Below are 25,308 nucleotides of genomic sequence, written 5' to 3'. Positions count from 1 at the left end.
CAGTGTTGTTGAAGCTAAAGAGCCAACTTCTCTGGGAATTAGCAGTGTCTTCTGATGGCTCTCATCTTCTGGGCATCTTTACAGATAATCCTGGCTCAGCCTTAGAGGCCTCCATAGTGGAGGACTGGAAGCCATTCACATCTGGGAAAGCAGAGCCTCAAGGATGAGACAGTGTTTCTGCTAGACCTGTGCCCTACTGAAATATAAATGCAGTCTAAGACTAAGTTCTTTCCCATTCTAAAAAAATACTAGAGCGTGATTTTGCCACAGCTAGGTGAGAGCTGAAATTCTCAAAACCTAATTCACTTCAATTTTTTTAAATGAACATTAATCTGATAGTAGTTGGAAGACTGTGACCCAACTCCAGTAAAGCTGACATTCCCTGTCCAGGCAGGATCACAGTGCATGTGAAGATAGTGGCTTCTTTATCACATACATCTTTACTGCAATCTTAGAGGTGGAAAAAATGCAATGGAAATTCAGCTTTCAGAATAAAAGTCTGTGGTGTTGACCTGCTAGTCTGGCCATTTGTCCCTGGGGTTAAATGTCAAGCCCCAGTGTGTAGCAATGCTCCGGGAGAGCTCCTGCTAGCTCAGTGATGCTAGCAGCAGACTTGTCTCCATTCCAGGTCCCAGGCCACCAGCAAGGACTGCTTCTCCAGGATAGAGCCATGCCTTTACACCTGCAAGAATAAAATTTCAAGTGGAGTGGCCCTGTGCCTGTTTTAAATGACCTTTTGTTCTCTCTGCTGATGGTTTCACTTTGAATATCAGATCCTCAGATTGAATGTATTTTATTGATAAACTTTCTCTGTCCCCAAGAGAGAAAGGACCCGTGCACCTCCAAGACAGAGAGGGATGTTTGTGTTCCTCCTCCTCATCACGTGTAAGATCCGTGATGGGGGATCTGGGGATGTGACCCCACCTGTGTCAGAGAATCCAGTGTGGCAAAAGGGGTGCTGAACAGCATGTTTTGCTGCTTCCCAGAGTGGTGACCTTGAGCAGGTCCCTCCCTTTGTTGTGTCCCGGATTCCTTTATAAGCCAGGCTTAGGGCAGGGCTGGTTGTTTGCTGCAGGGGTGGATGACTGTGAGGCTTTAAGAACCCAGGAAGTTCTCAGTGAACTCAAAGGCAGGAAAACACTGGTGAGTGGCCAGCACAGAGATCCAGCCCTCTGGTGGCCCTGAACGTTGGCCCTCCAGTCAGACTGCTCCGTCATGGTATTGGGCTAATCTTTCTGTGCCTCAGTTTTTCCATCTGCAAGTAAGCATCACAATACCTTCTGCAACACTCCCTGCCTCTGAAGGATTAACTGAAGTGATGGTAAAGCTGAAGGGCAGAGCCCAGCTTCTGGCCCCAGGGGGACGCTCGGTCCTGGGGAGCTCGTCACTCATCAGGGCTACAACAGGCTTTCCCTGCGTGTGAGCAAGTTAGGTTTCAAGGAGCTCAACTGGATGTGTGGTTTCTCAAAGCCTTGTAGGAAACCTCATGTTGTAAAGCAGCCGTCATTCAGCGGGGTAGGGTGGCAGGTCCCGGGGAGGCTGGCCAGAATAGGACAGCCCCTCCTTCTGTGGATGTGCTCGGTCCGGGGAGCCTGCAAGGGAGAGTCCTCTAGGTTCTTGGGAGAAAGGTTGTGAAAGCTGATGGGGTCTTCTCCATGCTGTGAGGGTGTGGGTTGTAAAAATTCTCTAACATCCTTGGCAAAATTGTATTTGAAGTGTGACCATGACGATCTTGACATGGAGAATAGCACAGAGAGACGCCTGAACTGCTCCTCAGATGTGGACCGTCCTTAGTTCTTGAGGAGATCGTTGGCGGGTGCTTTCCTGAGCAGAACAGGTACAGATGTCTGTATCTGGTTGACCTGGATGGAAGGCCTGTGGCAGTTGTTGGGTCAGGTGTGCCGTGGTGGCAGATCAGGGGCTGCGAGTCTGAAGACCTGGGTCCTAAGCCCCGGTCCCGGCTCTGCCACTGCCTGCTGTTTGACCTCGGGCAGGTCCCTTCATGTCCATGACCTCAGGTCTGAGACCCGCAGGGTGGGGAAGAGGCTGCTCATCTTGAAGTGCTTACTTCACCAGGGGCTTCATGAGGCTCAGAGAAGAACATCCTGGTGAACTGCTTTACCACCAAAGTGCAAGTATTAATGTAACAAATGGTTGCCGGTAACCAAGCTCTGACCCTCCTAATGAAATATTTTCTTTCTCAGTGATGTTACAGCCTTTCGATTATGATCCCAATGAGAAAAGTAAACACAAGTTTATGGTTCAGTCTATGTTTGCTCCAACTGACACTTCTGATATGGAAGCAGTAGTAAGTACTGAATGCTTTTTTTTTTTCTCCAGTAATTAAAAAAAAAAAAAATAGGTGCAGAATTGTGGGTGCATGCATTTCAAAAAATGTCAAAATTATTTTTAAAGGGGAATGGTGCTTTTCAGGAGGTTTGTACTTTGACTGCCTTTATGGGTTTCTAGAACTTTGATTTTAACATTTTATGTAACTTTTAGAACACTCTTCTGACTTTTCTGGTTTCTGACTTTTCTGGTTTCCTTCAGCAGTTCCTTGTTCTGGTGGGTTGTGTCTTGAATGGTCTAAGGATTCTCTACCTTCACCCCCTTCCCTCCCCCTACAGATAAGGGCAATTTTTATTCTAGAAAACGCTTTCTGCCTCTTCTTCCCGATCCCCCAGAATCTAGAGGGATGGGGGAGAGTTGAATACTAAATATCCTTCAACCCTTTAGGCTTTTTTCACCCTGCTTGGTTCTAGTAAGTGCCATTCTTTGTGTTTTTATTGTTGTATCCCTGCCCCCACCCCCAGATTCCTTCAATTTTTCCACCCCCCTCCCCTTAAATACGTGTTCAACTCCATCTTTTCATTTTGGTAAAAATAAGTTGACTTCATTTTCATAAAATAAGTAGTTGATACCTTATAGTTGGGCCTCCATTGCTTTGGGTTCTGCTCTGTGGGTGTGAAGTGCTGGCAGCGGCAGCATCTTCTATGAAGGACTTGAGCGTCCACGGACTTTGGTCGCCATGGGGACAGAGCCCCACAGCCAGTCCCCTGTATTGATTTTTCTAGAAGATGATTATAATGGCAGTTCTACCCCCAGCTTTTTACACACATGAATCAATCAGCAGGCATCCTGGTGCTGCGAGAGTCTCAGTATACTGATAGACCCCTAATATCCACAGCCCAGGGAGGGCAGACTGTCTAGTCCTCACAGTTTGGAAAAGAAGGGCAGGACTGCCTCAACATTTTCACCACTTTCCAGATCATCAAGTGAAACTTAGAGACTGGCGTTGTCCGAGGAATGCCTACAAATTCGAGTTAGCTAGGATTCACACTATGTTATTTTTTTTTCTCTTTCAGAGTTTTATTTGAAGTACTGTTTCATGCACATCCTACCTTCAGGCCCCTGTGTGACCACACAGCCATTTCTTTGAGTTTTAGAAAAGCATAGCTGACCACCTTCATGCTTAACTCCGTGTAACTCCTGGGCAGGAAGTGAGGGGTAAATGAGACATTTGAGGTTTCACAGAGACCAGTGATCATAGGCTTTGTGTTAACATTCCTTCTCATAGAAATAATTATGGGTACATTCACTGCTTTCACTTCCTGGAACATGGTGTGTCACTTCAAGTTACCTTGTGTGATCAAAAAAATGTATGGCAAATGCACCACGTGGACTCTCCAAGAATATGTTCTGTTTGGCTTCGCTGCATGGCTTGGTAAAAGAGCATGGCCTTGGGTGTCTTGGGTGTGAAGCTGACTCTGCCTTTTACTAACATTGTGGCCTTGGGCAGTTTTCATTAACTTTCTTGAGGGTTTGGTCATGTGTAAAACGGGGGAAAAAACCTAGTTCCCAGGGCTGTTGTGGGACTAAATGTGCTGTGTGTAGAGCACGAGGCAGTGTCTGGCAGCTGTCTTATATGAGTGCTGCTATAGGCCAGGCCTCAGTGTACAATAAAAGTGAATTTTACTTTCTTTCGTGATAATGTTCATAACAATTAAAAAATGAAATGTACTTTGTTGGAAATCTGGGATACATACAAACAAGCAAAAATAAAACTATGTGACCTGTAGTTTGTTTATACTAGACCCAACCACTGTTAGTGAGAGCCTGGTGGTTTTTCTTTACTTTAAAATGTTATTCTTCATATTTTTGATGTACTGAAAGTTGAAAAAACAGTAGTGCCTATTCTTCTAACCTTTACTAAGATTCACCTTTTAACAGTTTGCCACGTTTGCTTCTTCTCTGTCCTAAACTTTATTTTTTGCTGTTTCCTAACTGTAAGGTGCACTGTTCATGAAACTTCACCATCCCTGAATGCATTGTAGCAAGGGCAGGCTCTTTCATAGACTCAGTTCTGTTGAGTGTCCTGTCACTCGTGGCCAAGAGGCTTAACATGAATTCAATAATGTGTTTAAGAGAGAAGCGCATATTAGCATTTCCTAGTTCAAGAGATGGCCTTTCGTTGGTGTTCTACTAGTGCACACTCATCCTGTTTACAGTCCAGACCAGGTGCCTTGTAGAATGTCCCACATTCTGGCTTTATCAGATGATTCCCTCGTGACTAAATTCAGGTTCGGTATTTTTGGGTTTTTGCAAGGTAGTGTCCTGTGTGCATCATGTCCCTCCTTCGGTGACACCAGGTCTGATTACGTGGTTAGGGTGGTGACTGCCACCTCTGTCCAGTGCAGAGCACGTCTGCCCCGGTGGGTAAGGGGTGGTCTGTGATACGCAGAGCAGTCAGATCCTCGAAGATCACTGGACTGCCTGCCTGCCAGCAGGCTTTCACACGGCAACTTCCAGCACCCTGAGATGACCCTTGCCCGAAGGTCTTACGGTACGCGCACACACGTGCATGTATCTGTGCGCATGTGTGTGTACGCGCAGAGGAGCAGTCTTATGGTACGTGCACACACATGCGTGTATCTGTGCACACGTGTGTGCGCGCACGCAGAGGAGTGGTCTTACGGTACGCACACACACGCGCATGTATTTGTGCACACGTGTGTGTGTGCGCGCAGAGGAGCAGACTTAAAAGACTGCTTGCAGTTTCTTCATTTATATCCTGTGAATTTTCCCCATGTAATTAAACACTCTTCAGTATCCCTTGAATGGCACACTGTTCCATGACTGTGCCCACCATGGCTTACTTGGGCGTTCCTGTTCTGCTTGACACAGATTATTTCCCATTTTTGACTTTTGGTACCTGTTGCTCTCTGCCTCCTGCATGGTTCTGGGGTCATGGTGGGGGAATTCGTTCCTTTGCTGTATCACCTTCTTGCTGTGCTGGTTTACTCTATAATTCTCAGAACATCTGGGATTCCTGTTCTCCTCTGCCAAAACGAGGAGCAGTAAGCCAGGAGTGCCTCCTCCCAGAACATGGATTTAGTCAGGAACATGTTCCTACCAGCAGGCTGAGGGAGTGGGGGTCAGCCCAGACAGTAGGGGTCACAGAATGTGGCCTTCCCATTCCCGTGCCCTGCTGGTAGTTGGCAGTGTTCTAAAAGCACCTCCAAGTAGTATGGGCTTCCGCTTAGAAAGACATGCCCTGCGAAGTAAGCTGTATTTTCTTAAGGAGAGCCCAGATGTCCTTAGGCCATCCAGATGCAGGCTAGAAGATTCCTCTGGGTCCAGTGGTGGTCTTCTCTGTCCTGTGTGCTTTTCACAGCCTGGCAACAAGGAGCGTTGGTGGACACAGAGGAGTCAGGCAGCATTACTGGGGCTGGTGAAGAATAATCAATATTCAGGGGAGCTGGTGTATTTAATCTTGTCACGTTAAAAATATTGAAATCTCAGCAGACTTAAGTTCTTTATTTGATGTACATCAGGGCTTTCTCATTAAGCGTATTTTTCTGAAATTGTCAGTTATAAGAAGAAAATCATTCTTCTAGCAGCTTTATAATATCCTGATTATTGAATTTAAATTGTTTTAGTGGAAGGAGGCAAAACCGGAAGACCTTATGGATTCAAAACTTAGATGTGTGTTTGAATTGCCAGCAGAAAATGATAAACCAGTAAGTATGTTTATAGTTAACAATAATTGAATGTTGCAAGCTGATACTTATTTGCATACCATCTCCTGCAAAACCAAGATTTAAGTTGGCAAATTATTTTCCTTCTTCTGATGTATGAAGAGAAAAATAAGCTGAAGTCAACAAATAAGTGGGCCTTTGTGAAATCTGCCTTTGGAAGATTCACAGAAAGAACTCATTGAAACATTTTTTTGCCTTTGAAAAGCACAACCTGTTGAAATGTCATAAAGTCCGAAGAGCTTCTTTGACTTGGGCAAAGTTCTAGGTTGCTGTAATATTTAACAGTGGGAAAGACAAAAACGGAATAATTTGCCATTTATCCTGGTGCTTGATGAACAGGCGGTGGTGAGCGCTCAGCTCCTCTTGTTCAGTGCTGTCTGCAGGCTTCCCTGTCTGCATTGAGCACCAACTGTCTACCTCTTGAACCCCAGATTCTCTTCAGTCAAAATGTGCTTTTAGATGAGGATTTCTCACCCTCAGCCCTGCCGACTTTCGGGCCAGGAGCCCTTCGCTGTGGGACTGTCCTGTGCCTTGCAGGGTGTGCTGCGGCACCCTTGACCTCACCCCAGTAGCATCCCCGGTCGTGACAACCTGAAGTGTCTCCGGATGTCGCCCGGTATGCCCTTCCTGAGGCAGAGTCAGTTCCCGTTGAGAATCACCCCCTTTGCTGCCTGAGCACTGAGGGTAAGAAGTGACTCCCTCCCAGCTGCTGGCTCACTTTTCTCTGTGAAACCAAAGCATGAGCCTGGTTGGCATGGACCTCCCTTCACCCTAGTCAAAAAACTTAAACTGTGTTAACACAGTTTAAAACCCATGCAGAATATTAAACCACCCTGGCTGTTAATAGCTGGTGGTGGGAATAGAAATGTTGAAGCTCTCAACGTTATCCATAACGATCTCCAGGAATGCTGATGCTTTGTGTCAGAACTACTTAGCATTTTTTTCCGGCTCACTAATTGACCACCATCACTATCCCGTTTCTTTGAAAGAGTGGTGGTCGTCTTTCCTTTTTCCCTTCCCTCTTGCCACAGCATGTTCTGTTAGTTGTGTATAGTTGAGGACTGTATTCTGGCCCCAGCTGTGCACTTGGAGGTTAGCTCTGTGTGTTGAGGTCTTGCCTGCCAGGGCCTCACTCCTCTCCCCTGGGAGACTAAGGGTAGAGCTCACTGTTCTCCGTTTGCCGCATGGACCCCCGAGGGCTTCCGTGCTTCCCCTGCCCCCATGTACTCACTCATCCCCAGTGGGTCTCCAGAGGGGGTCACAGAACAGTCGTGGCTGGGGAAGTGAGGAACACATTGCCTCCCCAGGCTGAAATACCATCGACACTGAATTTGTTGCACCTTCATCCCGTCTCTGCAGTTGTCTAAGTTCAGGAGACAGATCACCCTGTGGGTCACGTCCCCTCTGGCCGTCTGCTCCCGCCCAGCCAGTCTGGGGGATGTTCGCGTCTTTGTAGTGATGGTAATTTGTGGTTGATGATTCCTGAGCTTGCACAGCTATGCTCTGCTGATTTTTCATGGCAGGAATTTGATAGTGCAGTGCGCACGGGCCCTTTTCTCTTTCTTTGAAGTATTAGTCTCAGCCAGACTTCAATATTTGCCCTCATCCATAATTTCTGGAGCTCAGTTTTAGATTATGAAGATACTAGGTGATAAAGTGATCCGTTTTAAAAGTAAATGTGACATTGTACAGTTTGGATGAAACGCTACCTTGGGTGGTGTCTGCTGAGAACTACTTTACTTTGCATGAAGAAGTCCTTTAATACGTGGTTGGTGACACTTGGGCTTTCATTTATTTCTGAACAGCATGATGTAGAAATAAATAAAATTATACCCACAACTGCATCAAAGACAGAAACACCAACGGTGTCTAAAGCTCTGAGTTCCTCCTTGGATGACACTGAAGTTAAGAAGGTGATGGAAGAGTGTAAGAGGCTGCAGAGCGAAGTCCAGAGGCTGCGGGAGGAGAACAAGCAGTTCAAGGTAATGACAGTTTGTTTCCTGATCGTCTCCAGGAAATGGGGGCTTTGCTACCATGGTCTTGGGTGAGGAGGTTGAACACCGAATTTGTGGAGTTGTCTTGTATTTGCATGTTTTTCCTCCAGGCTGAAGTTTCTGTACCTTTCCTAAGGTTCTCAAAACAATCCTTGGACACACGCCCACATGCATCCCAAATTAAGAACCATTGTCCCTTGAGCAGTAGTTTTTCAACTATTTAAACTCTTGTCCCCTCATAAAAAGACAGCAGACAAACAAGAAATCCATTAGTGTAAAGTGAAATTAAAAAAACAACAATGGTTATCTTGAATTCACATTTTCAAGCCCCTGTTCCATCCCCATTGGATGAGAATCTTTTTGAAGAGAGTAAAGACTGACCTGTATTCTGTTTCAAGGCAATCATCATTCTGATTTTTTAGTATCCTAAATAGGTCCAGCAGTAGGGTCTCATCCTCTATCAGTATGGTCAGGAGACTGGAGCTGGGATGCTGTCACATCCATGGGGGAGATTACAGAGAACCAGGGGCTCCAGCTTGTGGCCCTAGACCTGGCGAGTGGCCCTGGCTTTGGAGGGTGGCCCTGGCCTTGGGGGGTGAGGTTGCACTGGTGCTGGAGCAAGGCAGGTGTGCTACTCTTGGCTTTGGAGGCCTGCGGTAGTGTGGAAGTGACCAGCCAGACTTGGACGCGCTGTGTAACTTTGTCCGTCACAGCGGCTTCTGGCCTGTGTTTGCAAAACCCTGTTAAGGCCCCTTCCAGTGTTGAACGTATGCCTTTCATACACAGGATTAAAGAGAGTGTTTCTGAACATCTGATTGTAGGATCTTTTGTTGCAGCTTAAGTCTTGAGGCCGATCTGTTCTTTTCATCTTGATCATGTCCCCAGCCACCATAGATTGTCACTCTCTGACTGCATAGCACCAGGTACACACCATAAATTCACTGCAGGTGACTCTTCCTTCTCTTACTCTGATGAGGTAGGAGACACAGCAGGGCCAGCGGGGTTTAGGAAGTGGCATCCTCGTCTTTCTCTGCAGTAATCATGATTTGCCTCATTCAGTGACTGCTGTTAGTATGGAGTAAATTATGAAGCTGACACTCTACTTTTGGCTAAAAGTCTAAGATACGCCTAAAGCTTCTTCTTGAATGTATTTCTCTTCTGTGCCATTTAAAGTGATAAATAGGTGGAAATAGCTTCTATATAAACCCAATAAAATAAATGCTGTATTTTGCTGTGCCCATTTTTTTTTTTTTTTTTTGAAGTTAATCGAATAGCACCAGTCATTTATCAGCACACAGCAATATTGGCCATACCCCACAAGCAAAGTGTCTTTAAAATATTATCAGACCAGTCTTGACATTAGAAGATTCTTTATCTTGCAAAACAAGGATTTCTTGTTTTGTGTTCTTTCATACTTTCATTTGGCCACACATTTCCTAAGACCCTCCTGTGTGCCCAGCACTGTGGGATACAGACATGGGTGGTCCCTGCCCTTAAGATAAGCCCCAGAGTAGCCAGGGAGACATAGCCACAGATACTGATAATCCCACAGACGTGGCCTTGAGTGTCATGGGAGGTGGGCTCAAGGGGCTGGCTGCCTCTTGTCGTCAGATCTATCAGACACTTGATGAGTGTGAACGAACTGAAGGAGAAGAAAAGAAAGTGCAGCTGTTGTGGAGGGTGTCAGGGATGGATTGAGGGTAATTAGAACAGGAAGGCCTTGATGCGTGCCCTATTTGGGATTGTGAAGAAAGGAAAAGTGTCAATTCTCACAGGTCTGTGTAGGTGGGGAAAATGTGGCCAAGTTATCTTCATATGTAGGAAAAAGATTGTTTCTTCTTTGGTAGAAATTCCATGCATTAAGTAGAAAATATTTGAGATGTGTTATGCAGTTCAGTTATACTTTGATATTACAGACATCCCATTTTCAGTCCAGCAGTCTCCATGTAACTCACCAAGTATCAACCATGGAGCTCTACATTTAAAAGCATCCAGGTCCCCTACTTGGTCATTTCTTGGGATTCTTTTCTGTGAAGAACTTTTTTCTATAAATCTCAGAGAACCACATTAGTGCCCTGCCTTAGACAAAGGGACCAGCAGACTGTGGTGGATGCATGGAGGAAGAGGGACCTCAAGCCAGTCTTTTCTCTGTAGGCTGTTTCTCCATTTGCAAAATGAGGAGGTGGGGACCATATCGTGTGATGGAGTCTGGGCGTAACTCCCTGCACCCCCCCCCCCTCCAAACCTCTGCTAAGCTGTACAGCTGCCTTCCGCTTCTGGTGCCTTGGACTGTCTTTGAAATGTGTCTTTGCTCCCCAGGAGGAAGATGGCCTTCGGATGAGGAAGACAGCACAGAGCAACAGCCCCGCTCCCGCGTCAGCCGTGGCTGGGAAGGAGGAGGGCCTGAGCACCCGGCTGCTGGCGCTCGTCGTCCTCTTCTTCATCGTTGGCGTGATCATAGGGAAGATCGCCTTGTAGGCAGCATGCGAGCCGGGGATTGGATTGATGGGTCCGCCATAGTGTGGGATTTAAATTTATCATAACCATGTGTAAAGAGAAATTAATGTATGATGACATCTCACAGGTCTTGCCTTTAAATTACCCCTCCCTGCTTGTGTGCGCCTGCGTGCACACATGCACACACACACACAAATAGAACATAATATAACAATCTTTTAGAAAGTTTAAAATGCATAGTAAATGATTGGGGCAAAGAGTGAACCTTATTAATGACAAGGGAAACCATGATTAAATGGTAATGGCATGTTGTAAATGTCATTTTAAGCGTCCATAGCCTTGGTCCACGTTGCTGGATTTCCTCTCTGCAAACATGACACTCTTCCCTGTCTGTTGGTGCTGGCCTCTGGGAAGCTGGAGCCCACCCTGTCGATGTCCTTCCCCGTGCCACTCACTCACTGCGGGCAGCCTCTCCACGCCCACCCCGGCCATCAGTTCCTGGGGACTGATGAGCAGGGCCTGAGGGCACCAAGAACGGCGCTGTGGCAGCATCGGCTGTGCTCAGCAGCAGTGGGGAGTGTGTGTTGCTGATTGACCCGACGCTCTGGAAGTCAAAGTCATTGAATGCTGTTCTCTTCAAGGGACCAAGCTAGATAACTATTGGTTCATGTAGTGAGATTGAATTATTATTCAGAGATGTTTAATGCATATTTAACTTATATAATGTATTTCATCTCATGTCTTCTGTCACAAGATTATAATTAATTCTGTGGCCTAAAACCCACCTGTGCTACCTAACACCATGGAGTGAAGCTGGCGTTGCTGCCAAAGGTTCAGGGCTGTGTGCACGCATGCACGCGCGCACACACACACGGAGGTGTGCTCGTGGGAACGTTGGAGAACAACTGCCAGGAAATGTTTTCTGTGTAGATAAGTAATAGGCACCGTGGGGAGAGGACTCTCAGTGGCGGCGGTCAGCTCGAGGCCACTGTCTGGGGGATAGGGTAGCCGGTCCCTGTGCTGTCTTTCTCTGCTCCTCAGCACCACCCACACTCAGCACCCATGCCCCAGTGTGGTCCTGACCTTCCCAGGCAGCCCGGACTTGGAATCAGGGCGAGAGAGGCAGGCAGCAGAGGGCCGGGGAGAGGGAGCCAGCTAGGCGGGGCCGGGGCGTGGGGGGTGGTGCGGGAGGGGCTTCGAGAGGAACTTTGGATGAGCCGTCAAGTAGTGATGGAGAGCTTGACTGTGAATTAATTTTATGCCGTAAAAGACCAATCCAATTCTGTTTGACTATGTAGCATCTTAAAAAGAAAAAAAAAAAAATAAAGCCCCCAAATTAAGAGATCTTTTGTCATTTTGTCACTTTTGCTAAGTGGGTTGGGGGTACTTACTATTTTTATCATTATTATTTTGTCATTGGGAGGTTGATTTAAAAATGACCCCTACCTAAAAAGAAAAATGACCCTATGGATGAGAAATACATATGTTTACATGCTGAGCACTCTTGGTGAACATTGAACAGACCTAGTTCCCAACCACAGACCCGTTGCATGAAGCTGTGGAATCCCTGCCAGCAGTTATAAGTTAGTCTCCAGTGTCCATTCCGTGTGGATCCAGATACTTAAGAAAAGGGGTGAGAAGACTGAGCAGGGAAGTGTGTGCATTCTGCCAGCTTCTGTTAAGTGTAGCAGTTGCAGCAGGTTAATCTTTGTGTGATAAACCTGCTGCACCTCCTGGCCTTGAAAGGGCAGTGCTTCGGAGGGCCTCACATCATGCCTGGGACTTCCCAGGTGTCTCAGCGGTAAAGAGCCTACCTGCCAATGCAGGAAGCCGCCAGAGATGCGGGTTCAGTCCTTGGGTCAGGGAGATCCCCTGGAGGAGGAAATGGCTACCCACTCCAATTTCTTGCTTGGAGAATCCCATGGACAGAGGAGCCTGGCTGGCTACAGTCCATGGGGTCTCAAAGAGTTGGATGTGACTGAGCACGCGCAAGTAGTGCCTGTGGGTGTAGTGCAGTCCCATTTCCTTAGATCAGGAGTCGGAAGACTTTTCCTTCAAGGAGGTTGCCGTGTGTGCCAGTAAAACTTTATTCACAAGAACAGCTGCTGGAATCTGGCCCATGAGACAGATTTGCTGGTGCCTGTATCAAGTGTCTTAAGTTCTCAAAAAGAGTGCCTGGGGCGCCTGTGATTCAGATATTTGAAAATGACTTGGTATTTTGTGTACATCTAGAAAAAGGAAATCCACGTCTCAGAGGATGTGGGCTATTTGTGTGTACCTAAAAATCAAAATTTAAAATCCAAGGTTGTCTCTTCTAACTAGTCATCTTATTAAACCTCTTGGCTGTTTTAGGGGTTAGGACTTGGTGAACACCTGTTAGTTTGTTGAACTTTCTGATTGAGTGGAAGAAGGGAACCCCCACCAGGGAGAGAAGGTAGTGATGGGAAGACCGGACCTCATGTCATTGACCGTGGTCAGCTACCGCTCTGGTTCATTATTTTAAGAGCCAGGGACACTCAAGATCTTGAGCCTGGAAGAGTGTGCAGATTTTGGGTGTCTTTTCTGGAAATTGAGGGTGAGGCAGGTAGATGGTGGTCCTGCCCGTAGACTATTCTGTCCTGAGCTGGTGAGAGTCAAGTCATTGGAATAAACTGGCTTGGAACAAGCTAGGTTGAAGCTGGTTGGAGTGTCGGCTGGGAAGGGAGGCTGGGCGGGCACAGTCAGGCTGCTCCAGTGCCTGCAGCCCTAGTTACTGCTCATAGGCACCTGTGAGGGCAGTACCCTCCCTGGTTTAGAAATACCCACCCCCGAGCTCACAGATACAAAAGAGATTACAAGCAGTAAAAGAGTCCTATAAATTTTTATTGATTGATAATTGATAATTTAGGCTCCCTTGGCACCATAGGGAATACCTCTTAAAAATCAGCAGGCTGTGTTGTTTGTAGGCATGAGGACCTGGCTTTAATTTTTTTTTTTTTTCCCTCCTAGTTTGCATGTTTTCCTTCTCTCTAGTCTTCTAAACTGCTGGCAGCAGCAGTAATAAATACTGATAAAATCAAAATTGATTTTTACCAGTGGACAGTTTATGCCTAGAGAGACAGCTTATACCTATATAACACAGAAGGGGGAAAAAATGAAGAACCTCCAGTGATCCGTGAAAACCTAAACGCTTTCAAATGAATCCCAGGAAGAGAATTGCTATTGGAAAGTATCGCTATTGGACTCGCAGGCTGTGTTGAGTCAGATATAACTGAAGGCAGTGATAGCTCACAGCTAAATAGCCTTTCAAATTAATTTGCAAACAAGCTGTGTGTGTGTAGCATATATACCATATGTAAGTAGCTTAACATTTTTCAAATGGTGTCTATTTTTTTTTTGCACACAAAAATATATTTGCAAACTCAGGATCCACGCCAATATAGAATGCCGTTTATCATTTTCAGTTCCTTTTCTAAAGAACTGGCTCATTTACAAGTTTTTGTTTACAGTTTGTGAAATTGTTGGTAAAAAAAATACCGAGAGAGGTGGATGTGGACTTGAAAGTCACCTTGAACACTTGAGTAACATCAGCACTGGCAGGTGGAGAGGCCACTGCACCCCCTGTGAGTGATGGCAGTTCACTGATTCGCGTCTCGCTGGGGCCCTGGGGCGGGAGCAGCTTGTTTCATGGCCCCTTCCTGTTGAGGCTGTGGGGCTGGAGCAGGAGGAGCCCTAAGTAAGTCATTCACTCGCCAGAGTTCCCTTTCTGGAGACCTTGCTCAGTGAACCTTGGGTGGCAGTCCCTGGTGCTGAGATGTGAGCAGGAATGGGGTTGTGTTCAGGAGGTCCGCCACACTGTTGGAGTGATGACTCCAGCTGGGCGAGCAGGTCCCACAAGACCAGAAAAGGTACTCGGGACCCCCTGTGCCCCATGAGAAGTGGGATCCCTCAGAGTTCCCAGCCTAGTTGGATTTGGAGAAAACTCTTGTTTTTTAAAAGCCTTCTTCAGAGCTTCTCTGATAGTAACCTTGCAAGGAAAGTCGCTGTTGTTAGGATGCCCTCGCCACCCCGTGCAGAGCATTTCCTCTGTGCTCCTTCATTGACTCAATCCTCATGACAACTGTGATACATTGGGGAGCAAGGGTTCTGTTTTGCCCAAGAGGAAATGAAGCCTCCAGGAGGTTAAATGGGACAACTTCTTAGAACCTCTAGTTTGGAACGAAGTTAGTCTCTGGGAAGCCTCCTGCGAGGGCCTAAGTCTCTAAGACACTGTTTCAGCTTCAAAAACCCCTCAGAGGGGTGGTAAGAAAGGCCTCGGTGAATTAGCGGGGGCCCATCTCGGCAACGTGGGCCCTTCAGACACCTCGTCTGTGTTTGCCTTCATCCCTTCTGCAGTTGGTTTTACATACAAAGCAAACGGAGTCACGACTCTCATTCAGATGCTGCTTTATTTTTCTTTTGGAAACTAAAGACACTTCAGACAGTGAAGAAACATGCATTTTCCATTTTCTCATTGCCTGAAGATTGCTGCGTGATGCTCCTGGGGAATGAATTTGGGGGCTTGAGAAAGAAAATGACTAGTCTGTCTCACAAGGTGATGATGAGGCCTTCTGTGGAGGCTTTACATAACTTGTAAGTGAAACGTGAAGCAAAAACCAGCATTAAAAACCGGCATCACAGAAGGGGCCTGCTGGGGCTTACAGCCACACAGCCGCTGGTCCCAGACCCCTCCGGGAAATCACCGAAGGGGGGGCCGCCACAGCAGACCCCACTAAAGCGCATCAGCTGACAGGCAGGCCGGGGAGGCTGTGGAAGTGCACCCCCAGCAAGATAAATTCACTAACCCACTTCCTCCTGCGTCTGAATCTTCGTCAGCAGCATACCTGGTGCACATGAAACTCGGCCTCCAGGAACGTCAGGGTGCACAAGGTCCCCCACCCCCAAGTCGGCAGACCCGACCTCCCTCTGTTCACTGTAACCCCACCATGAAAAGCAAAGATTTCACTTTTATTGTCCTTACAGAGGTATTTTGGAAAACTTAGAAGACATGAACACACATAAACAGTTGTGTGTAATAGTTAAAAGTGACGCTGGTAGAGGTGGGTGAGCAGTCGTCTCAATGACTATAATGATTTTAGGTGTTCTTAATGGAAATAACTCATTAGAAAACCCAATCAGGAGGGAAGAAAGAAAGAACTCGCAACAGAAATAAAGCTATTATCATCTCACTTGCCATAAATACTTGGAATTATGATACCTGGGAATGTTGCCATGATATGGATTGCTTTGATTAAAAGATGTCAGTTGAATAAAACAGTATGGTGGGGTAATATGAATAGTCTGCTGCTGCTGAATAAATACTGATGTTTATTTTTAAACCAGAAAACATTGATCCTGTGACAATGCCCTTTTACAGTTACTCTGTCATACCGCAGGGTGGATGTGTGTTTAATCCTCGGGCTCAGGGATGTGGGGGCAGGACAGGTGCTGGCTTCCTGTCCTGCCCACCCCTGTGTCCCGAGCCAAGGGAGCTTGGCCCTGGCTTCCGCAGGTGTGGCTCTAGCCCCAGAGGGTTTTGTTTGACTGACGCCCAACAAGTCTGGCGAGAACAGAAAAGGTTACATTATCTGTTCATTGCCCTTCAGCAACTGCCGACTAAGGGAGACAAATCAGATATCTTAACACGATTTCATTAAGGCTTAGTGCTAACAAGAATGCATAGTTTTTGTGATTTAAGATAATAAATTAGCGTGTGTGTTTCCCACATCGACTCGACATTTTTCCACGTAATACAGAAAGGTCTGGTTCTTTTTATGAACTGGGTGCCTGCACTGCCATCTTTCCTTTGTATTTTAGAAGTAAACTAAACTCATCTGTGAGCCTCTAGTGCAGCATTCATTTAAAAATATCCTTTTTTTTCCATTGATAATTTTCTTTGGATTTAAAGGTCAGAGTTTATTGTCTGTCCCATTGACACCATGTGCACAAGAACTGCTGCTTGCTCTTCACCACCCCTCATTCAGCAAACATCGGTCAGTTTACCTTCTCAGTGTCAGAGCCTGAATGAGATGCTGAGAAACTACTCAACAGGAATGATTGTCTTTTTGTGTTTTTCATTCGTAAGCAGCCTCAGTGAACTGACTCACTCTTCTACGTAGAGAGAAAAACGCAAAATGCATTTGGTTCTCATTTCTCTTACTAGCGTTTCCTTATAAAAACACAATTTATAAGCTCCTGCCATTTGGAACTTCTTATAAGAAACTCAAAATGATCTATTTTTATTTAAATGTTCTCTTCACCTCCTCTCTCTTTGTGAAAAGAAGTAGTTTCAGTAACACATGCTGTTCTTTCCATAGCTTATATCTCACTCCCTGTCTTGAAAAACAAAGATCTCTGCAGTTTGTGATGAGGGTTTTTATCCTGACTTCGATATATGTTAACATTTTGGGGATTGAGTATTCTAAGACATGTCTTAGAATGCTTTCATTTTCATCATTTTTATGTATTTTAAGTTGTATGACCCGTTTTGACGTGGAGTGCATTTAAAAAGTTGGTGTAGGAGAGGACTCTTTTACCATGGTATGTGTTGATTATCTGATATGTAATAAATGCGTGGTTTCATGGCTGATTTTCCACCTCCCAAAGGGAAGGGGGTGGGTTTCCTCAGTGTCCAGATCAAAGGAGCCATTCACAGCATGTTCTCACATGTTCCATGTCAGCCTGATGAAACCTGCCCTGCCGAGGCGTGAACTTTCCGTACTAGCCGTCTCCGTGTTATGTTCAATAAATTCTGTGCTCTGAATGTATTTGAAGGATGCTTCAGTGTAAAATTATTTGGAATGGATGGCCTAAGAGCATTTAGCCACGCTTTAGACCAGATACTAGAGCCCATCACTAGCTTTCTTACTGTTCCTTGGGAACACAAAATTGGTTTAAATGAACAATCAGATATTTTGTGCCCAAAAACAGCCTTACAGAATGACTTAGGTCAAACTTCTCATTTTACTGATGAGGAAACTTTTTGCCCAGAGAGCTTCAGCATGGGGACCAGGCCTGCAGCCCTGTGTTTCCCTGTCAGGGGAGGAGTTTGTTGTTGACTTACTGATTACTCACTGGTGTAAACTTCTCCAAGCCTGCACACTGGGGTGGTGTTGGTCTTTTAAGCGGTGGCAGATAGTCTCCATCTTCCTGTGTTTTCATGTAAAAATATTAATGAGAACATTTTGACCTCTTTGGAGGAAGTTACACATGCAAAGTTTCAAAAGTACTGAAACTCCAGTACTTTGGCCACCTCATGTGAAGAGTTGACTCACTGGAAAGGGAGGGATTGGGGACAGGAGGAAAAGGGGACGACAGAGGATGAGATGGCTGGATGGCATCACCGACTCGATGGACGTGGGTTTGCATGAACTCCAGAGTTGGTGATGGACAGGGAGGCCTGGCGTGCTGCAATTCATGGGGTCGCAAAGAGTCGGACACGACTGAGCGACTGAACTGAACTGCACTGAACACATGCAAACGGTAAGGCTTCATGCAAGAGCGAAGGGTAGACAGCTCCTCTTCAGTGTCCTCCAGTCCGAAACCCGCTTCCCTTCTCCACAGGCTCCCCACACCCCATTTCCTGTTCAGCTCTCCCCAGAGAGGCCCTCTGTGTGCTCCTGTGTGTGCAGAGCCCTTGTGTTTTCTTACACACAAGCAGCAGCACACACTCCCCTCCCTGTTCTGAGCGCTACTTTATAGTGCGTCTTAGAGATCATTTCGTGGCCACACATATCTGAATGGCTCCGTGGGTCTCCCCTGGGTGATTTTTCTCAACCAGCCCTCTGAGAGGTGCACCTAAGTCATTTCTAGTCTCACTGCTGCAAACACAGCTGCAGCAAATGCCCCTGTAAGTGAGCTGGAATATCAGGAGAGAGTTCCTGAAAGAGACCTGGGAAAGGGCGTTGTGTGCATGCGTAGTCACTTAGTTGTATCCCACTCTGTGACCCTATGGACTGTAGCCTGCCAGGCTCCTCTGTGCATGGGATTCTCCAGGGAAGAATACTGGAGTAGGTTGCCATTTCCTCCTGCAGGGAATCTTCCTGACCCAGGGATAGAACCCGCATCTCCAGCATCTCATGCATTGGCAGGCAGATTCTTGTACCTCTGTGCCACTTGGGAAGCCCCACGGGAAAGGACTCCTGCGTGTAAAATTTGACCCTGTGACTCCACATCTTACGGAGGACATGGGGGCATGTGGCCCCAGAACTGCCTCCTTTCCTCCTGTTCCTTCACCAGCATCTTGCCTCGCCCACCGTTTTGATCTTTGCTCATCAGAAGCATGCACTTGGTTTCCGAGTTTTAATTTGGGATTTCTGTGTGTGAGGTTGAGCAGCTTTTCATGGGGTAAAGGATCAGCAGTGACATTGAAAGGCACACCCCACAAGGGGCTGATGACAGAATGACAAAAATGAAGATGCTGAGGACACATTTATAAATGTGCAAATACGAATCTACGTGATTTCACTAACAGGAAAATCACTTGCTGCAAAGAGTACAGAAGTGGACTGGGTGGGAGAGGAAATCACCCTGTGTGGCCAACAAACGGAGCTTGGACTGTTGACCCGAATCAGCAGCCTCACTACTGCACTGGTCTGAACATCACACATCACATTCCTGGGGTTCTTTGACTGTGGCGTTCTAAGAGGATGCGTTTCAGCCTCCTAGTCCGGGGCGAAGCTTCCTCATATAAACGGTACTGAAAATGGTGGTAATCCATACAGGGTTAAAATCCCAGCTGTGAAATGGAAGCTTTTTTTTTTTTTTTTTAAGCTTTTCATTTTGTATTGGAGTGTAGCCAATTAACAATGTGGTGATAGCTTCAGGTGCACAGTAGAGTGACTCGGGCATGCATATACGTCTACCCATTCTCCCCTAAACTCCACTCCCATCCAGCCTGTCACAACACAGGGCAGCGTTCCCTGGGCTGCACCGTAGGTCCTTGTTGGTTATCCATTTTAAATATAGCAGTGTATACACGTGCATCCCAAATTCCCTAACTATCCCTTCCCCCCATGGCAACTATAGGTTCCTTCTCTAAGTCTGTGAGTCTCTTTCTGTTTTGTAAATAAGTTCATTTGTATTATTTCTTTTGAGATTCCACATATAAGGGATGTCATATTTCTCCTCTGAGTGACTTCACCTCAGTATGACAATCTCTAGGTGAGGCCTTTTTAAACAAGAGAAGGTGCTGTACTGAAGAAGTAACCACACCAATTTGCCATTAACTTTCGTCAGTGCTTAGAAGACAAATCTGCTCCCTAAGAACCTGCCAGGTCCTAAATGGGAGTGACGCGCTGCATCAGACACGGAATGCCCTCGGAAATCATACCCAGAGTCTTGACCTTTTTTTTTTTCAAGTTGAAGTTCTGTTTTCTTAGCAATATTTGACCACTAAGGTCACTTCAAAGAAGCAAAGAAATAGCAAAACTGGAGAAACACAAAATGAGTGTTATGGACTTCTGGAAAAATGTACCTTTATGCTTCTTCAAAAATGTTAGGAAAATGTGAATGGGGGCAGGACTCTTTAAAATCAAACCAAGGCCCACTGTCGTATTTTAAGACTCTCCTTGCAGTCACATCGCCAGTTATAAACGTGACTCCAAACTCCATTAGGAATGATAAGGTCATCAAAGGATAGCCATCCAGTCCCCGTGTCCCTGTCATGTGTGTGATAAGTTGTTTCAGTCATGTCTGACTCTTTGCAGCCCTGTGGACTATAGCCCACCAGGCTCCTCTGTCCACAGGATTCTCTAGGCAAAAACACTGGAGTCGGTTGCCATGCCCTTCTCCAGGGGATCTTCCTGACCCAGGGATCAAACTGCATCTCTTATGTCTCCTGCATTGGCAGGTGGGTTCTTTACCACTAGTGCCACCTGGGAAGCCGGTGGCCCCATCATACCCTCAGTATTTCCCCTAAGTCTCAGACATTGAGGACAAGCGAGGTTTACAGACATTGGCTGAGACTGTCGGCTCTAAGGCACCTTCCCAAGCCCACCACCGCTGCCCCCAGTTCTCTGTCCCTTTATTGGATTAAAAGCAATTTGAAGGGACATTCTAGGTTCTGTCATTGGATTTGGCCTTGTGGTATTTTTAATTTTGTTTTTTAACCCGAGCATTTCATTTAATAGTATTAACAGCCAAATAGTTCTAACAGGCTCATAATGAAAACCAGCAGACCCTCATCACTCCTGGCTTCCATTGCCTAGAGGCAGCTGTTTTTAGCACTAATTTCTTCTGGTAATTAACCTCTATATTTCTGAATAGTGTGCATGTGCTGCTTTTTTCTTGATTTTTCATGTCTAGATACTATTTCTTGATTTCCTTCTAAGGAAGATAAGGGTTTAGCTCCAATAACCTTTCTCCCCACCCCTGTCTGCAGCACAGTCTCCTCTCCTGTCCCTCTCTGCGTGTCATGCCATCATACTGGCTATGCAAGTACCCTTATGCATGGTGGTTGTTGTTCAGTTGCTAAGTTGTGACCCCATGGACTGCAGCACACCAGGCTTCCCTGTCCTTCACTATCTCCCGGAGTGTGCTCAAACTCATGTCCATTGTGTTAACGATGCCATCTAACTATCTTATCCTCTGTTGCCCCCTTCTCCTCTTGCCCTCAATCTTTCCCAGCATCAGGGTCTTTTTTAATGAGTCAGCTCTTTGCATCAGGTGGCCAAAGTATTGGAGCTTCAGCTTCAGCATCAGTCCTTCCAGGGAATATTCAGGGTTGATTTCCTTTAGGATTGACTAGTTTGATCTCCTTGCTGTCCAAGGGATTCTCAAGAGTCTCCTCCAGTAACACAATTCGAAAGCATCGATTCTCTAGTGCTCAGCCTTCTTTATGGTTCAGCTCTCACATCTGTACATGACTACTGGTGAAACTATGGCTTTGATTAGACAGACCTTTGTTGGTAAAGTGATGTCTCTGCTTTTTAATATGCTGTCTAGGTTTGTCATAGCTTCACTTCCAAGGAAAATATCCTTCACAGCTCTGCCTTGTATGTTCTACGAGTGTATGTATCCAGGACCTTTCCCCCCTCCCCCAGAATAACTGCATCTTAGTGTTTTGTTTGCTTAGTCTCCTATGTATCTGTAATGAATTCAGCCTCCAACTCTGACAGAAGTATAACTCTCTTTAGTACTTTCGCATATTGGGTAGCCTGTGATTTTTATGTGTGTGTGTTTTATTAGAAAGCTCCCTCCTGGGACCTCTGCATCCCTTGCTATTCTCTGGACTGATATCTCTAGGCCTGCTGCCCAGCTCTCATCCCAGGAGGGCCCTTTCTTCCCTTTCATCTTGGGAGCTTCCTTTGTTCTTTTCTGGGTGGGTTTCTTGTTTTCTGGGTCTCTTGCTTTCTCCTTCTTGTTTTACTACCTGCTGAAGAACGTGGCAGCATGTATCCTTTAGCAGATTTCTAATGGAGAAGTAAGGGTGAGATCATTTTTCTGAGAATTTCGCATTTCTGGAAGTGCTCCATTCTGCCCTCCTACTTGGTTGATAGTTGTAGTGGGTATAGTAATCAAGGTTGGGAATCATTTAGAGGATTCTGAAGCATCGTTCACTGATTGCCAGTTTCCAGTGCTGCCCATAAGAGGTCAGAGGCCGTTTTAATGTGTGATCCTTTTTCTACTTCTGTGGAAATTCTTTAATCTCCAATGTTCTTTTGATTTTTTTTTTCTGTTAATGTATTTATCATTTTCAAGACTTCTTTCTTTTCCAGTTATTCTTATTTGTTTATGGCCAGCTGCTGTTGCTAGATGTATATGCTGCTTTCTTTTCATTGAGGATATTATAGTTCTTTTGCTGTTGTTCTAGAAGCTTCTGTTTTGTTGTTCTATAAGAGAGACTAAAAAATGGTGGTGGTCTTTAAAAGGTTAACATTCTTTTCACTGAGGAAAGTATAATCTTTGTTATGGGTCTATCCCCTGCATTATCTACTACCTACTGCTTGCTTTGGACTAGGTTTGTGTCTCTACCATTTTGGAGGTTTTCTCAAATGCCTGGTGATTCTTGACCATCCTTAGGTATTTATTTTTGTTGTTTAGTTGCTAAGTCACGTCTGACTCTTTTGTGACCCCATGGACTGTAGCCCACCAGACTCCTTTGTCCATGGGATTTCCCAGGCAAGAATACCAAAGTGAGTTGTCGTTTCCTTCTTCAGGGGATCTTCCCTACCAAGGGATCAAACCCGTGTCTCCTGAATTGGCAGGTGGATTCTTTACCACTGAGCCACCAGGGAAGCAGGTATTTTTAGTGAAGCACTAAAAAGCTGATGGCAAGGTGCATGGGTGAAGGTGGGATTTGTTGAACAGTGGGTTTCAATGAAAGCTAACTCATTAGGGACCTAACAGATACCTCGTTGCGCAATTTCTAGCCGTCAGTACCTGTAGTTGGTTTAGCTGGGGCTCATTCTCTAAAGAGGAATCTTACAGTCTCCTGCCTGGCAGCAGAAGTCTGGCCATCATCCCTTAACAAGGAAGAGAATGTACAGCTTCACTGTTTCATGTTTCACTTCATTTTTAGCTTATACCTTGTCCTTGCCCTAAATAGTTTCCACGTCCAAAGATACTCTGATTAAACTGCTAGTTGTTAGAGGGGTTAGGGACAGGACCTGGGGGGCAAAACTCCTTTTATAGACTTGAAAATGGTCCTCCAGTTTTCAGCCCTACTGCTGTCCTGCTTCTGAGTTGCCTTGGCCCACCAATTCCTTAGCCTTCAGGGCACAGTGGACACACCTCTGAGCTCCACCTCTCAGCCAACCCGCCAGCTCTTTTCTTTGACTTTCTCGTAGCCTACAACAGAAAGGGGCCCATCCGTGTTCCAGATCCCAGAATTTTCCTCTTGTTGGCTGTTGTCTCTTTCCCTTTTTTATCTGTGTGATTTTGTGCTGTTTTATTCTTTTCCTGACATTTACTGGGATTTCGGAAGAAAGTAGAGGGAAAAGCATGTGTTCTACCTGGCCACTTTAGCCAGAAGCTTGGCAGACCTTCATGGTGGGTGCTAAGTCAATATTTATAGGTCTTATTAAGCAGACATGGCTGATTTTAACACAAGCAATAAACCACCTAAGTTTTTTGTTTAATTTATTTTCTCCTAAGGTATTAAAAAAAATACCAGATGTAGGAGGAAGAGTAGTACATTATTAATTAATAGCCTTTAGGAAATAAATGTGACATCACTGAGAAAAGACCCAACCTCACCAAGTTTCCTAGTTTAAAGCCATTCTTCTTAGACTATGTTGTTGATTCCTCTTGAATCACTTGCCAGTTATGGTCTTTCCTGTTGCAGATGGGTGGCTCCAGGAATTATTATCAGGTTTCAGCTCATTTTGCTCGTGGGGGAACCGGAGCAGCAAGAACATGAAGTCTAAGGTGCATGTGTGAGGCTGAGGGTGTCCTCAGGCTCCGTGACCTCTCTTAAGTATGAGAAACCTGAGGTGGATTCTCAGGGGATCCTGTGTTGCGTGCTGTGACCCCCTCTCCTGGGACAGCAGTTGTACCTAATGTCCTTCCTAGAGAGAGTCTGGCTAGTAGAAAATAGGTATCTTCAAGTTCACAGAGTTCTGCTTTGTTCATCTTATTAAAAAAAAAACAAAATTCCAAGCTGGTATTTAAGGAATGTGGTTATTCTTGATGCTTGAATGCAGAGCACTTCCAGGCAGTTCTCAGAGCATTTCTTCATTTAACCAGTGTTTATTGAGCCCCTACTCTGTGCCAGGCTCTGTTTCACACCCAGGGGGACAGTGGGGAACCAGACAGACAAGGGTCGGCTGTCAAGGAACTCATCCTCTAGAGGAGAGAGTAGTAGTGTCAGTCACTCAGCCGTGTCCAACTCTTTGCGATCCTGTGGACTGTAGCCCGCCAGGCTCCTCTGTCCATGGAATTCTCCAGGCAAGAACACTGGAGTGGGTTGCCATTCCCTTCTTCAGGGGCTCTTCCCAACCCAGGGATTGAACCTGGGTCTCCTGCATTGCAGGTGGATTCCTTACCATCTGAGCCACCAGGGAAGCCCCTAGAGGAGAGAGGCTGACAAGAGAGAAGGAAACCAACAAATAGGGTATTTGAGATCCTGAAAATCGCTGTGGTGGGATAAAAAGGATGTCCTGGTGGGCAGTGACACAGTGGGGTGAAGTGAGCAGAATGCTTCAGGCAGAGGGGGGATCAGAGGCAAAGAACCTGAGAGGGACCACATTCAGGACAGCAGGGGGGCAGCTGGCTGGGGCTGATGGAGGATGGAGGTGGCCAAAGGGGTCTCAGGGGAATCCGGGGGTCACAGGAGGGCCAGCCTCAAATCTGAAAAGTTGAGTCCTAGGGAATATTGGCAGGTAATTGACTCCCGGGCTCACGTCCGTGTGATGGTGGTTATGTGTGACAAGGCAAAGGCTGTCTGTCACTTAAGGCCTTAAGGAACAGACTGGGGGTCTCACACTGCTGCCCAGGTGACCCTCTTTGAGCAGAGCAGCCCCTCCCCAGCCGGCTCCACTAATGGCTGGGAGGGAGTCCAGGCCGGGCTGGCACTGATGCTAGTCCCTCCCTGCGGCCGGAGGCTCTGCCCCTCCCCGCTCCCGGCTGCGTCACGGGCCCCAGGGACCAGAGCCACTGCGTCACCTTGAGCTGCGTGGCTCAGGCCAGCTGCACCGCTGGGAGACTGAGCACATTCATTTAGAGAAAGCAAAGAAATAACTTCTGTTGATAATCAGCATCTGTTAGTTAATAGGCCTCTGAGAGCTGTAGACAATTTAAACTTTTTATTAAAAAAGAAAAAAGCTCATTTACCCTCCTGGGAGCCTGTGCTATGAAATTAT

General features: G+C 46.2%; 1 protein-coding gene across 1 annotated transcript in view; it reads left to right on the top strand.

Moving 5' to 3' along the window:
- VAPB (VAMP associated protein B and C) overlaps nucleotides 1-11,555 on the top strand; it is a 47,086-nt gene extending 35,531 nt beyond the window's left edge. The window contains exons 3-6 of the mRNA XM_055544615.1: nucleotides 2,205-2,308; nucleotides 5,940-6,020; nucleotides 7,844-8,020; nucleotides 10,352-11,555. Of these exons, the coding sequence (XP_055400590.1) occupies nucleotides 2,205-2,308; nucleotides 5,940-6,020; nucleotides 7,844-8,020; nucleotides 10,352-10,510 (521 nt within the window). The 3' untranslated portion in view covers nucleotides 10,511-11,555. The remainder of the gene's footprint in view (nucleotides 1-2,204; nucleotides 2,309-5,939; nucleotides 6,021-7,843; nucleotides 8,021-10,351) is intronic.
- The last annotated feature ends 13,753 nt before the right edge of the window (nucleotides 11,556-25,308 follow it).

This window comes from Bubalus kerabau, chromosome 13 (assembly GCF_029407905.1).
Source record: "Bubalus kerabau isolate K-KA32 ecotype Philippines breed swamp buffalo chromosome 13, PCC_UOA_SB_1v2, whole genome shotgun sequence".
Lineage (NCBI taxonomy): Eukaryota > Metazoa > Chordata > Mammalia > Artiodactyla > Bovidae > Bubalus > Bubalus kerabau.
Note: the sequence above shows the minus strand (reverse complement) of the source record. Positions and strands in the feature narration are given on the sequence as shown.